Raw genomic sequence first — 16,335 nt, forward strand, 5'->3', positions numbered from 1 at the left:
TCTTAATATTTAACTTATTTATTTTTACCTTTTTCTGTTTCAGTATTTAGATTGAATAACTTCTGTACGACAGGCTCTAAATCTTCTCTAGCAGTTTTAGTTGATGGACAGGTTAAATGAACTAAATCTGTTAAAAGAGAACAGAAATTAATTACAATCACCAGTACAGAGATATATAAATATCATTTACAATTTCTGAAAGACACAGCAGGCTTTTAGAAATCACTGTTTTTCATATAAATCACTTCCTTTATCCCAGAGAAGTACTGTTATTATGGAAATTCTGTGTGTGCGTATCTCTCTCTCTCTCTCTATAGATAAGTATATACACCCCCACACAAATGCATATAGACATTATTAGATATGGAAATTTTCTTAATAGCTTATCATTAAAGTCTGCACAGACCTCAGAAGGCACTGAAGCTGCAGGCTGAAGTGCTTTAAAACAGGCACTAGCTATCAGCTCATGTTCATGTACTTAAAATGCTAAGTGCAATTGCAAAATAATAGTTTACTACAAAATTACTTTTAAAAACACTAACTCTTTATGATATCATCCACCACGCAATATGTGAAGTATACTCATTCAAGCCATTCATTCCTTCTCTGAGAAGTTCAGCGGTCAACACATGAATCTCACAATTATCTCTCTCCTCCATTTAAATTGGTAAAATGTAACTAATTTAACATCAATAGTGCAGATAGAGAGTATTATTCTAGGAATAGGTGTCTTCAGATAGCAGGGAAAAAGACCATGTTAAAAAAGCAAGCAGCAGAAAACTGGAGGAACATGTCATTTTTTAAACTAACGATCACCAGAAACAGCAAGAACATTCTTGATCACTGCCTTGATCGTCAAAGAGCACAATAACATACTAAAACCACAGATACCATCACTTCATCATTTTGACTCTTTGGTCATGCCTGCACTACCCACAGTTTAAGTCTGGGTGGACAGGAGTAAGTAGGAAGGCATCTTTCTCCACTGAGGAAAGAAGTCTGAGCAAGACTCATTTTTTCTATTGTGCTAAAGAGTAAATGGGAGGTGAAATGAATATACGTGTTTCAAGTTACAGCTCAAGTGGGTTCATTCATTTACCTTCTTATGGGATGGGAAAAACAACAATTTTGTATTATCATAAGGGTGAAGTTAGGTTACGTGGGCTAGTAAGTGCTTGTATATTTGGAAAACTGATTTCAAGTAGTTGATTTTAAGAAGTGCTCTGTACACATCAGAAACAAACCACAGACTACAGCAATCCCATACTGGAAAAAGATGATGCTAAAAGATTTTGGACAATAAGAACAGATTTATGAAACTGCATAACTAATCAATATCCACCTTACAGCAAACCAATGTTACTTATACCCAGTTTGTATTTGTGACACAATTCACAATTTTGCTCGAACAATACAAGTTTGACATGTAGATTTCTTGTTCACATACTTGTTTTCCTGAAAATAAAGTGACAGCAGGTTCCAGGCGGAAGCTTTTTAGCAACTTTATTTGTTTCCGCTTTGCAAATAGATAATCGCTTGATATAGCTCTTGACCCATTCTGTCCCACTGGTCTCTCCTCAGACAGAAAGGCAGCTACACTGCTGCGTTATCCCACCTCATTTTCCATCTATTTAGATATTAAAAAGCCTCCTTTTAAAGCTTTTTATAAATCTGCATCAATGGACTCGCTTGCTTCTCAATAGTTGTATGGAAACCCATTAGTAGTGACAGAAGTATTTGTCACAGCATCATGAAGATGTTTAACGTATCTTCATGGAAGTTTTCAACTGAATTAATTTCTTCTTCATTACTCTACAACTTTGATCAGTTTAACAGCAATGTATAGCTATCATAATAGTTAGTTACTTTAAATTCATATGATGTTTTTCTTTTAACTCTGAAGTCTTGCTATATTGAGTCATTATTTCCTTTACCAGTACCTCATACATATCTTGATTTCCTGGCCCCAGTTACGTCACAGAAAGTTTGACATCAATTCCAGAAGGACCAGAATTTTAAACTTTCTTCTTCTTTTTTTTTTTTTAAGAGAAAAGATTACACACACCGAAGTTTATCTTCAAACATTAATATTCCCTTTTAGATTTAACCAAGAACAAATTTGCTCTCTAAAAGGAAAATATCCTAAAAAAGTAAATGAAAACAGGTGGTAATAATGAAAGTCTCTCTGTAACCTTAACTGTTTACTACTTCAAACACTGTAACACTACCTGTTTTTTCCTTAAAAAGAAAAAAAAAAGGAAAAAAGAAAAAAAGAAGCTATAAATCACTAAAGTTCACATCATTTACTTTCTATAAAATCATTTTTATTATCTCTAAGGTTATGGCTATGAGTCACAGTCATCAGTATATATTTTGATTATATTTGATTTACTCAGGTATAACTGCATTAGTTACAGTGGTTGCCAACATTTGTCTTCAAGTAATTCTTCTAGCAGGAAGAACGATGAGTTTAGTTCATGATTTCATCATTACAGTCTCAATTTTTAGGGCAAGTGAAGGAGTTTGGTTCCACTCAACTGGCAATACAGATTATGTGCCTGTCATTTATGCAGTGTGATCAAAGAGTAGATGTATTTGTATACTTATCTTAAATAATTGTTTGAAGGAGAAATAAGTCAGGTTAAAACTCATTTACAGATAATGATGTAAAAGATTAAAAAAAATAGAGAGTGCACACGATTTATGAAATCCGCCCTACAACTAGAATTTAGCCATACCTAAAATACAACTATTATTATTTCAATACTTTGGTCAAGGCCAGCATTCCACTAGTTTAGCATATAACCAAACCAGTAAAGTAACAAAATTCGCAATTTAAAAACAAGACAACAATTTTATCAAGGAAGGTAGCAAATTCCCTTCTGAAATTAATGAAGTGTATGGAAAACACTAAAGAACACAAAAAATTCATTTTTTCAGGATCACAGAAATTCTCATGAAATTAATCATTTATATCTGCCCGAACATTAATGCTTTCTTAGTTTCACTTCCTGCTATGTATATTTTATAATAGATTAAAGAAACTAAACCTGCCTTTTAAATGAGAGAATATTAACAATATACTGCTTTTACTTGTAATTATTAAACAAACAGATTTCTCGATTATTTTTATTTAAAGTAAATGGGAAATATAACTTTGAATGACTTGATCATGTAGTTCACTATCCTTCCACATGAGAAGGCCTGAGCTCAAGCCTAGGTAACAATAAAATTTGTTATTATTATGATTACTTTTTTTCTTTTTAACTAAAAAGTATTAGGTCAGGTAACGTTTAATTCTATTTATTTCCCATAGAGAGTCCCAAACCGGCAATGTATTTAATGGATTTTAGAAAAGGCATTTGAAAAGAAAAATAAACACACAATATGCAACATTTTATTGCTCATCTATTTCAGTTCACATAAAATATTAACAGGTCAGTTGAAATACTGGAATATCCCTTCTAAAAAGCTGATCTCTCAGATATTCTTCCAGTTAAAAATTCTAATGCAGAGATAGTTCCTCAAATAAATCGTCATGGAGCCCTTCCCTCCAAATCTCATAATTGGACATAACCTTACCTTCACCCAAACCTTTCAGCAGTCACCAACAATTTAGGAGTAAGGTACTCCAATTAATACTTCAACAACAGCAGTCTATCTTAAAAAAAACAAGCTCTAAAGACAAACCATTGGTAAGATTCATGCGGCTTAACATTTCATCTACTGATGGAAAGACTTGCTTATTGTATAAATGAAAATAAATCTGAAGAGAATTATATTAATTGCATATTGTATGTTGATGAAGAAAAAAAGCTGCAACCAACAAGAACACATGCTCCAAATTATTCTAATTGTGAAATACACTTGAATCTTGTATGGAAAAATCTATTGTTCTGAAAATGAAAACGAAAATTTGTAGTGTTTTTTAGAAGGCCACAGAGTCAACTGGCATAAAGATTCTCTTAAATTCTAAAAGGTAAAAACTGTTATACTTGCATCTATATAACCAGGACTTCATCTTTTGCTGACTTTTTAAGAGGATTTCAGAAATATTTTGGGCTTTTGGCCCTTTAACTAAAGGGGTAAGACAATTCTTGGCAGAAGATTTTATAGTTTTTATAAATAATTTTTAATTTATAAATTTATTATAATTTCTAATTTTTTTAAAAAAAGAGATTGCTAATATTTTGTCTTGAAAACTGCATGATCCTAGCTGATTAGAGTGGGGGAGTAACAGTCACTAGAGCTCTCAACAAATCTTATCTGTCATTCCAGTAAATCTTCAAATCTTGCAGAATAGACAAAATGTGAAATTCAATTTTTTTTTTTAGATGTAAAAATATTCAGCAGCCAAAGCAACAAAAAGCTCTTTGTTAGTGCTATTCTAAATTACTACATTGAGACACTGGGAGAAAATTCTGTTTTCTTTACTAGTAAGACTACAACTATCAAGTTCTTTAGCCATATAAAAAGTGTAAAAAAAGCATTTGACCTTTCATGTTTGATCCATTTGGAAATGAAGAACAATATATCTTATTGCTATGAGAATCGCAATAACATTTTAAATAAAGAATTCTTGCATGTAAATTAAAAAAAATACATATTTAAATGCAAGAACCTTGTAGTATGATTCACAAACCCAATGAAAGACCCCACAATTGCTACAGAATGAAGACAATGGACTATTTCCTTCATCTTCTGATAGCAGTAAGCTAGTATAGACTGTTTTCTCGGGCTGTAATGGGATAATCGTGCAACACAGGAATGACAAAGACATATTTTAAATTTTCGTTTCAGAGTTGATATAATCAAAGGAAAAAACACAGTTAAGAACACATAATACACCTGTACTTACAAGTATCCTTCATGCACGTCATGGTTGAGGAACACAACTCAATGACGCAAACTGCTGGTTGCCCTAGATCCACTGGAGGCATTCTCAAAATGGAAACCTACCAAGCAGGAAGAGAGAAGAAAATTCTGAATATCAAACTAATTAAAAAAAGTAATTTCATCTATACTGGATCTTACACTGAAATATTGCAAACTGCAACTCTATTAATGTACTATTAATAGTTCAAGTAAAATCAGCTTGGTATCCAGTTCAAAAAGTAAAACACAGTATTAAAACACCATAGGTAACTATTAGATCAATAACCATAGAATATCTGGAATATATAACAGATTGATGCTATCCAGGTATACCTGTACATGAACACACACATTGTCTTTAAGTAACTTTGCAAGTCAATCTTGTTGCAAAAACGAAAGTTTTAAGATTTCTACACTTTTGCAAAAATGGTAATTATTTGAACCTCACAAATAATTACCAAGAATTTCATACCTAAATATGTTTATCGCCACAACTATAACCGTATTTGTATTTGCTCAGTAGTCTGCAGAAGTTTAACGACCCCATAAATATGTATTTACACAACGGATGAAGAAAGCTCTAGAGAAGTAGTTATTGTCAACTCCGCTACATACAATCCATGATAGATTTGTTTCTTTTATGAAATGCAGAAAAACCCCCCATAAACAAGTCTATGTCAAAACAGAGTAACATGAAGGATCAGACAACCAACAGAATTCTGAGTAGAGATGAAAATTAACTGCAGACCTATTGATATAATCTTATTTTCTGGTTTATTAGTAACAGAATCTATGGGATCAACCCTGCAGAGTTTGCAGATATAAAAAATTCTACTAAATGAGTAAGGCCACCTTTATTAGGAAGGCTGGCAGCGTCAAAATAGTCAGAAAACATTACATTGCAGCCCGTTCCAAAATGATGATTCTCAGCTTTTTATATGACAACTGGTTTTCATCATAGGTCACAGAGTCTAGGAACTGCTGTGGGCAGGGATTGCAAAATGGTTTTTGAACACTGGGCAGAGCACAGTTAGGTGAGAATGAGTGGAGTATTTTATGTGGGACTGCTAATGGCAAGGCACAGGAAGAACAGACTTCTCTGCCATCTATATTCTTATTTTGTAGGGCCTGATTTAAAATATAAGAGCACAGGACATGACAAATTAAACAGAAGAAACACTTTTTACACAGATTGCAGAACTTAATTTTAAAGGATATTTAAGACTGATAAAGCAGAAACATTTATAGAAGGACCTGAATGCATACTAATAGAATTTTGAGCTGTAAAAATGTATGCTAAAAAGAGCTTTGAACAAAGCTTAGACAACATAATTGATTAACAGTTAACAGTAAGAGTATTAAGTATTAATGGCAACAGTGTCAAAAAGCAAGTAGAACAGCAGCTTAACAATTGTGTTAATTAGCACAGTCAACCAACAAACAAGGAAATCCAAGTCACTGAAGTAGAAGAGATACAGTTTTATAGAGGTGAATGAGACAGACAATTGTCCGTAGAGCAAACTGACCGAAAAGCTAGATTCAAGCAGAAACAAAAGCATGAATTAACTCCACCAACTAAATATTAATACATACAATTCATAAGAGGTAAGTGATATAAACAGAGGTAAGTGATACAAAACTGATATATACCTGCTGCTCTGAATCTGTTTTTAGTATGGACTGATCTGTAATGAGTACTGCTCTGGAGATCTGCCTACAATTAAATAAAACAATTATGGCATTTCACAAAACAGAAAAAATAGCAATTTGGATTTAGTGTTTTGGCAATACAAATTTAAACATAATGATGTGTGAGTGTTAAATATATAATCTTTATTAGTATGACTATGTACACGTTGCATTGTGCATATACTGTGAATGGAGTAATTTACCTTTAGGTCCACCTCTGGAACATTAATGTAGTATTTTCAACGACCAAAATAGATGACCAATAAATGAGTCAGTGCCATTAAGTAAAACGGCTTGAATATCCTTCTGATTTAACAGATTGTTTTATTTATTTTGTAAAGATTAGTAGCAGCATGTTATAAGACTTATGTTCCAAAGTGCACAGGACACTTTGGACTAAAGGAAAATAAACTACGGTGGAGTTAATGAATTCAAGTGTCAAATCCTCTGTTGACTACGATTATTTCTGTGCTGCATTTGCTACTACAGTTTTGTCTTTATCTCATCTACAATATTTTGAAGACAAAGGTAGTATACGTTCAGGGTCTACTGAAATGCTTTTGACCAGAAGCCAGAAAGGGGGGGCGGGGGAGAGAGAGCATGCACGCGAGAAAGCAATGACTTTAATATGTTTCTAAATCTGAACAAATTTAAAGACGGAACAGCAACAGGCACCTCCATGTTCCAAGGACCTTTTGGCAAACATGAAATTCCAGATGTTGGGTATTTTCATAAGGAAAAGAGGAGTATAATTTAAAGGAAACCTAAACATAGGAGGTTCAGTATGCTCTCAAGTATATACAAGAAAGAAAAACTATGCACAGAACTAAGTTGGTTGTACTACAAAGATAAAGCAGAAGGCAATAATCTCTTAAGTTTAACTTACAGGATACTTTACACACTAGTATTTTAAGAGATTTACTACACTTATTATTCTACTACATACCTGTAACACACATTTTTACATGTGCTCTCTGAGAGGTAACTATCTTCCACAACAAAATAATTGGCACTTATTCTTTGTCCAAAATGATCTAGGATAGCTTTGCATCTGTTAAAAAATATTCAAATCAAAGTAAGAAAAGAAGGAATTTATTCATAAAAGTATTCATAATATAATTTTCTGCAACTAAGTGATAGAGAAAAATCATTTAAATCTGTCAAACAAGTTAGCTATAAATATTTAACATGCAATCCCTAAAATAACTCAACTGAAATTCATACAGAAGTCTTATACAAATACATCTACGTGGTGTATACAATTCTTTGTTCTGAATTACATGCAACCATGTTAGAAAATTACATTGGTCATTTTATTATTAAAGCAAAACATAGGCTCATAACACTGGCACTTTGCTGTACATGCAAATGGAAAGTTTCCTACCTCGGGATACATGGATGATAGTGTGCCACAATACCTGAGGCCACAGTAATCTTTCATACTTTCATACACTTCAAAGTGTAACATAACAGAATAGCTCTTATAAATAGCACAGAAATGCAAACCACAGGAAGGTAAGAAACAAAAGCCTTAAACTGTGGAGAACAGGACTCAAATTTCACATTTTATTGAGAAAAAAAACTGTATGAGAGAAAAAACTTGATACTTTAATATGAAATATAAGGAAAAAAAATCAGATATAAATGAAACAAAAGCAAGTTGCATATAGATATTAAAAAACTGTACTGCTGACTCCTCTATGCTTTGATCTGTACTCTATTTAATTCTACATATCTTCTCAAACTGAAAAGTTGTACACGCTTTTTAAAAAAGGCCTATAGTTCCAAAGGGCACCTATTTAGTTATTATAAACTTAGCTTTTACTATTGTAAGTGCAGACAAAATACGTAGACTACGATTTCTTTATCACTTATTTCTATATTGTAAGAATCTTTAAGGCTTAATACTGAGTTCTAAAAAATATTGTAAGGTTTTCTACATCAGAACATTTATTGTAAAAATAAACAACAGTAAGAAAAGTAAAGCAAGACAGCTTTACTTTCCTAGCACCTGATGTATACTTCAGCTGCTTTAATATACAAGATTCAAAACAGTACATCCTCGCTCACACGTCTACACACACACGTGCATACATACACAAAAAGAAATAAGAGGATGCCTAACACAGAGACTCCTTACTGATTTAAATGTATTTTATCACAGCATAACATTATTCTTGTACAGTAAGCAGCTGACCTGCAAATTATGCCTCAAGAATAAGTATTTCTGTAACTTCAAGCTATTCATCAGCTGCTGTGAACAGAAGAAATCTGCTGAACTAGAGAGAATGAAAATCAAACCTAAATAAACAAACACAGTCAACTGCCACTTGCTTTTGTAGGTTGAGAACGTCACCCTGCTTTCTATGGTCTGCAGTGAGAACTGAAAAGGGGTAGATGCAAGGCTTATTTAGAAGTATAACAATGTACTTAATTGCCACTAACTTGTTATACTACTGACTACTAATACGGATTTCACAGCCATGTGTACTGCATATATAACTATACTTAAATTCAAGAGAGAACTTGCAAAACAGTCTATATGTCTAATGGTAGAAACGGTTTAACTTTGTAGGTGCAGGACTCTTCACAGAGTTTCAATAGCATCCTCCTCAACATGTGTTTCACCTGCTACTTTAACAGGTTTTTTCTTAATGTTAGCCTAACTGATTTCATTCTCAGGCACTCTTTAAATACTGCAAACAAGCAAGGAAGTCAAGCTGGTGCAGTTCATGCCTAATTATAACCTTTCCTATTGTTTATGAAACCGTTTCCCCTGCCCCCACCCCCCAAACCTTCTGGAGCTGGAAAGGTTGATTAAATGTCATGTTGCATCACTTAAAGCCAGCAAAAGCAACTACACTGCTAAGTGTTGTTTCCTCTCCTTTGTTCAGGAACAGCTATCAGGTCATATGCTGGATAAGATTTTAAACAGAAAAAGGGATTGTGCTTTTAATGTCAGTCTCCACTTTACTTCAAAGGATGATGCTGAGAAAATTTCTTTCAAGTACTGCTTCCAAATATGGAAAACACTTATGTACTGACATTATCAGGTCTCTGTCATCTGATATGTGTTGGGACAATGAATCATACAGAACCCTCCATTGACCTTCTTTCAATGTGTCTAGATAAAAGGATGAAAATTAGAATCCATCTCCTTGCAGTGCCACGAGTTATAAATGTACTTTATAGGGCTCATTATCCAAACTAATGGACTAAGGGCGACATCCTTGAAATGGACTTACCAGCACTGACAAAGCCAGTATGCAATATTTCAAGATAGATATGTAAATTACTATGTGTTTGCTATATCTTTTTATTACAGATATATAAATTTACATTTATCACGTCTTTTCCATTTTTGAGACAGAATTATGTGATTGCAAACATATTTAAATTGTGATCAACATAAAAAGCCCACCATTCTTTCCAACGCAACCCACGTAAATTAGAATACCTTAAATTTTATCAGATAAAACCAAATAGGTGACTACTTACTTACTACTAAAAAGTAGAAAGTAATCATAAATACATTTAATTTTCTTTTTCCTCAAGCTAAGCAACATGATGCATTTTTTATTTTCCTAACAGAGCATCAGAGTTCTATCAAGAGTGCAGGATGTTCTGCATGTGTATTAAAAAGCCAGACCTAATCTGATGTTGTAAGCAAAAAAAAAAAAAAAAAAAAAAAAAAAAAAAAAAAAAAAAAGGCTACAGCAACATAGTCAATATAATTGTGTATTTGGGACAAATTCTACTGCTCTCTGAGTATATAGTTATGGATAGTAAAAAAAAGTGAAAAAGCAATTCAGTTAGGTAATGATACTGTTTCTTACCTTTCTTGTGCTAGAGAGACTATTAGTCATCTCTAAAAAAGACCTGAAAATTAATTTTAGTAATATTTAGGGGACTTCAAATTAAAGTCTAAATGAACACAAACAATTAGAAAATGATGGCACTTGCCTATAAATACAAATTTTCCTTACATCTATTAGAGCAGAGCATTAAAAATATAGTTCACTAACTACAAGATGATCTTGATGAAGTTTGGAAGCCTATGCAAGATGTTTATGAAATAGTAATGAATGCTGCATAATGTGACTAAATTTCTACTGTCCAGAGATTAAAATATTTGTAATCAACAACATAAGCTGACCCTGAAACTACAGGTGGTCTGTGACAAAGAGGCATGAATTTGTCTATTATCAATTACTATTAATGGACTGTTGACTCAAAAGCTCAGTAACTCATAAATATCCTCATTAACAATTTGATAGCTGATCTTTAACAGGCAAAACAGTGAAGCTCAGAGTCAAGAGGAAATTACAGCTGGTGCAGGGGGTGGAGTGGGGAGAACACACAGTAAGGAAAAGAGGTAACAAAAAAAAGAAAAGGAAGGGAAAGGAAAGAAATCAGTGATGATCCTCACAACAAACTGGTTAGTTGGCCAAGTTACATTGTAGGGAAAGACTTTCAGGAAGTAAAAAGCTATACTTTCAGGTGAGAGGAAACAGAAAATAGAGAGAAAATATCTCTAGGAGGTAAGGAATACACTGGCCACAAGCTGTTTGTACCATATATGCCAATACTTAAATATCCTAGGCAGGCAGGCAGTTCACAGCAAAAGGCAGGTGACTGGACAGGGGAAGCTGCATGGGTTGTGCTGCCTCATGTTCAGCAACAGAAAATGGCGTTATTAAAAAAAATACATCAATACTTCTGCACCTCAAAATCTATCCTAGAGTTTTAAGTGAAAACTGCATGAGTGAACCATTAAATCAGCCTAATAGGCTAAAGAGGGAGGCTTGAAATCTGTCAGGGTCTCTGACGAACTTATGAGATCCAAAGCATAAAGGCAGTTAAAACAAAATGCAATACTCCAACTTATTTTCAGAAAACATATAATCTTACTAAAAAAAGATATTCACTTCTAGCATCCTGAAAACGTGCAAAATAAGCTGGAAATCAGGGGAACAAGCATCACTGCTCAGTGAGAACTCCACAGAGTGATGCTTGGAAGTTGTCAACTACTCAAAGTTTTGTCCCTCTGAAATAACAAGTAACCGTTCAAACAACACTGGAAAATAAAGCTCCCTAGTAGGAGTTCAAATATTACTGTTAAAAATACAGAGTTTACGAAAGGGACATAATTTCATTTGCATATGAACATGCACTTAGTACCTAATCATGTGTGTTCCCATCACACTTGCATCTGCAGGTCTAAAACTGTGCAATGAACTTAGAACTCCAAATCACCCATGGAAAGATAAACTGCTGCTTATAGAATTTCAGGAAAAACAGATGCTACTTGACCACATCATAACAAATTTAGCTATAAATACCATGCTAAAAGAACCAACTGTGCAGTGCAGCTGGAAAGCAAAGATATTATACCAATAATTTAACTACTAATTTCCCTAGTAAAATATTATCACATAACCTCACTACATATTTCCTAGCTTAATTTTCAAAAATTTCAACACTATTTTGAAGTTTTCAATCACAAAAACTAATCGGAAAAACATCTTAAAGGAGCTGAAAGTGTTATCACTGTCACTAAACTAATAACTGTTAGAATGCATATAACAGAAACCATGACGATCTTCAGAAGTGTGAAAAATGCTAGTATGGACAAAACTATGGGTTGATTTTTCTTTGCTCAGATTTAAACCTGCCTACAGGCCTGATATTGTTGTAAAAGAATTTATTCTATGATAAGAGGGCAGCATAGTTTATGACAACAATCTACCTAAAAACTCATTAAAGTCTTTTCTCTTGGAGTGACATGCATTATCAGCAAAGATTAATCTGATGAGTCTTTAGGTGAGCTCCATTTTTAAAAATGCAATAACAGAGGGCTTTGTTGTCATCTGATGAAAATCAATTAGAGTAGGTAAGGCCACAAGGAAAACTAACATCACTCATCACCAGCCCCCCGGCAGCTGAAATGATTTGTCTTCCAAGCTTGGGTGATCAGGAGCTGTAGTAATATCACAGGGAAATTAATTTAGTTTCTATATTCTAGAGCCACTTTCCTTGTTCTGGAGGACCTATACACAAATTACTTTTAATCAAGGTTGATGTGTTATTAATACCAAGGAGGATCTTTGAAGAATCTTTTTTTTTAAATTGACTTTATGCATTTTTCATCTGTACTTTTTATAGAAACAGAAGGTTACTTATATTATCCTTACCGTCCAGATTCTTTGTCCACTACAAGGCACTGCACAGAATGGCGAAGGCAATAGATACCACCAAATACAGCACACATCCTGGAATATATTAGGAAAAATAGAAGTTACTCCTATCATAACTGATTGCAAGCAATCTGAGTATTTGCAATAAGCAAGGCAAAGTACTCTGCATGTTGTAGTACAACAATTTTAATGACGTCTTAATCTCTGAAACAAACAATCAAAATAAAACATGTCCAATGTTTTTTTAAAGGATATTTTGTTAACATTTTTTCTATTAGCATTTATTATAACCTCTAAATAGTTACATTAGCTTGGGCACTTATTTTTCTGAGATGTCAGAGACTCCTAAGTCATTCAGTCCGGAAAAGCACCTATTTACTGAAGGTACACAAAATATCTGCTGACCACACTACACTCTATGTAGTGTAGAATAAGAATGCAAAGAAACCCTCCCCCCACCCCGCCAAACAAAAAAAAAATTAACCAAATACCTAATAGACTTTTAATTGTGATACCTAAATCAGAATTTCTCTCTCTACCCTTACAGAATGTAGTACGGGAACTTTACTGGCTACAAGCAGCTTAAACTTTGGGGGCACTGAGAAGTGCCCCAATTGAATGAAGACTTCTTGAATTCTAAGGTGACCTTTTCCAAGTGCTGATTCCTCCAGGTTCTGCTCATGTCAACATTTGTTTTGCTCAAGATATTGTGCATGTGGAATGATGACAAGAAATCTCCTAAACAGAAGACTGAACCAGCTTCACAGGTCAGTTGTCCAAAAACTAGATAATTCTATGCTATTCAATAACAAGTTTTCCACTTATAAACAAATCCTAATACATAAGACAAGCAAAGAAAATTTCACTACCCAAAAGTTAAGCCAATACTACAACTCATCAGTTCTTAAACTACAGGTAGACTCAGAGTTCAAAGAAACTAAATTATGACATTTAAATATGAAGAAGTTATTTCTGCATATGTTTATACCAACTTTTACAAACAGTTTTTAATAAAAGATTCTGTAATAATCTGGTCACACTTCTCTACTTTGTCTTTGATGCAGTGCAACAGATAAAGTTGAGAATTACAGTGCCATAGCAGGGGGCAACAAGTCAAACCCAGTACTGAAAAGCCAATGTAACAGGTCTATGAGAGAAGAGTACATTTTGCCATGCAATTTGTGATATTACTTATTGTATGAAGCAATGTGCTGCTGCACCTTGCATGCTTTCCTGCCTAATAACACAGTGCTTCTACTTAGACACACATACCTTCCGCTCACCTCTGTGTTTCACTGCTGACTACTTATAACTAAGCATTCAAAAGCCTTACCAGCTAAATTGTACTCAAATTTCCCACTGTATTACATTCTAGTACAGCGAATTTTGAATTACAAAGCTTCCAAATGGACTTACAGACCTCTTGAAGTTCTCGGCATTTTGAAAGACTTTTTTTGCCACAGTAAGGCACATGACTTTCATAACGCTTCAGATGACTAGTCTTTTATCTTTAATTTTCAATCAGCTGAGAAAACTTACTCATATTAGGGTGATAATATAACACCCAGCACATTAAGATTTGCCTGATCCCTTATAATACAATTCAGGACTGGATTCTTTGGGTGATCAGTCTTGGGAATCTTTAATTTTTCTTAAGACTCTCCAGTGGTTCATTCAGATCAATCAGCTATCACTGACCTCTTCTTGTGTATTTGGAGGAGTAAGAAAAGAGTAAATACACTGTGTATTTGTACTAACTGTACATCCTTTTCCCTGAGAGAGAACTGTTCGAGACAACTGTCAAATGCTACCCAGTCATGTCTGACAATTCTTCCTTTGCCCTATGAATTACTGTACCTGTTCTTTTCTGTGATCCCTACTATTCAAAAGTAAATAGCCTCTTAACGAGAAATTGTAGAACAGTCTGCAGCACATTCAATACACTGACACACTGTTTTATATCATACCAGAAAAGAATACTGTAAGTTTTCCTGAGTTCGTGTTATTTAGCTGAGCTTTGGCGTGACCTAGCTATTTGAAGTTCAGCTCACAGGAGGGCAGACAGAACCAAAATTGAGAGATATAAAAATTACAAAGCCATTTTGTTAGCAGAGTTTGCCTAGATACTGTATTTAAAATAAGAAGATGTAGTTGTTTTATCTTATAGTACAGTTCACACTGTAATTTAAAGGATTAGTGTGACTACATCTCTAATACCCACCTAACATTAGCTAAGCATCAGACTAGCCATAGGAAAATCAGTAGGAGAAAGGCAAGCCAGCTTGCTGGAATGTAGTTCTCCTAGGTTTCCTTGATTAGAATAGGATTTTCCCATTTTACAAAGAAATTTTTTTTTTGAATTTCAAAGCTTTAATACTTGTTCACAAATGCCCAGAAATTGCAAATAAACTGCATGAATTTGAAAAAAGGAACAGTATTGTTCTTTCTGTAACAAAGGAAAAAAGCCAACTCCTTCACATGTAAAAAAGAAAAGGGATTTTCTTAACTGTTCTTTTTGTGATCAGTTTCCAGACCCGCTTTTCATATTCATCCTAAATTACAACTGTACTAAAATTAGAGAAACTCTATAGGAAATATACAGAAATAACAGTAACGCATGTTACGTTCTGATTTGCTGTTAAATCTCAATTTTCCATAGATGAAAGACTAAAAGCAGGCTTTACCATATAGACCCTTTAAAAATATATTTACTTTCTCCTGTTCAAAAATGACCCTTACCTTATCTAATGAAAGACAGCAAATGACAAATACAACTAAATATTTCTACAATAATGTATTCAGTGCATGCATAACTACATATTGGCGCATGCGTCTCTTGTGTGCTCAGAGTGTCTCCTTATACTCTTGAATGAAAATAAAACAGATGAAAGCTGTAACCCATCCTCATTTCTTCTGCAATTCAATGAGCATCAACAAAACACTACAAAAAACAGGGGTGCAGAATAGATTGCGTAACTCATACTAACCTATAATGTCTTAAATACTTAATTACATGGCAAAAACCACCCTTGTTCTTTACGATTAAGTAATTGTGCCTTCCTCTGCAACATGTTGACATGGATCCCAAGCTAGATGGGATCCCTGGCAAACAGTCTCATCACTGAACTGGTGGGACTGAAAAGCTTCACCTGGATTTGTCCAATAACATTTGAAATACTGCTCTACTTGATAACTCTTCCAACTGTTAGGTCAAAGCTGTTAGACGGGATAAGACAGCTTTGCTGATCTCAAAATCGTTTGAGAGGCTTTATCTGTTGCCTGTACCTTGATGAAATAAACTATAATAATCAGAGGAAAGTCGTATCATATAAGATACCAGTAGGTTAAAGTTAACCTACTTAGATTCCTTGTCACAAGAACGAGAAGAATCTAAAGGACTGGAGCCTGACGGAGATCCAAAGCATGCAATCTTTTCTATGTACAGAGTATGGCTTAAGAAAGACAAGAAATAGAGAAGTTGACTGGCTCAATGTTTATCAGTCCATTTTGGGGTTAACGATATGGAACAGCGACATTTGGAACACACAAACCTATACAAATTTAGGTTCAGCAA

At 33.9% G+C, this 16,335-nt stretch overlaps 1 protein-coding gene across 2 annotated transcripts in view; it reads right to left on the reverse strand.

Moving 5' to 3' along the window:
• Nucleotides 1-16,335, reverse strand: part of CHM (CHM Rab escort protein) — a 79,388-nt gene that overhangs the window by 10,928 nt on the left and 52,125 nt on the right. For both annotated transcript variants that reach the window (XM_026101304.2, XM_026101303.2), the window contains exons 9-13: nucleotides 12,759-12,836; nucleotides 7,511-7,615; nucleotides 6,526-6,589; nucleotides 4,859-4,955; nucleotides 29-127 (exon numbers count right to left, since the gene is read on the reverse strand). In XM_026101304.2, coding sequence (XP_025957089.2) covers nucleotides 29-127; nucleotides 4,859-4,955; nucleotides 6,526-6,589; nucleotides 7,511-7,615; nucleotides 12,759-12,836 — 443 coding nt within the window. The remainder of the gene's footprint in view (nucleotides 1-28; nucleotides 128-4,858; nucleotides 4,956-6,525; nucleotides 6,590-7,510; nucleotides 7,616-12,758; nucleotides 12,837-16,335) is intronic.

This window comes from Dromaius novaehollandiae, chromosome 11 (assembly GCF_036370855.1).
Source record: "Dromaius novaehollandiae isolate bDroNov1 chromosome 11, bDroNov1.hap1, whole genome shotgun sequence".
Taxonomy (NCBI): Eukaryota; Metazoa; Chordata; class Aves; order Casuariiformes; family Dromaiidae; genus Dromaius; species Dromaius novaehollandiae.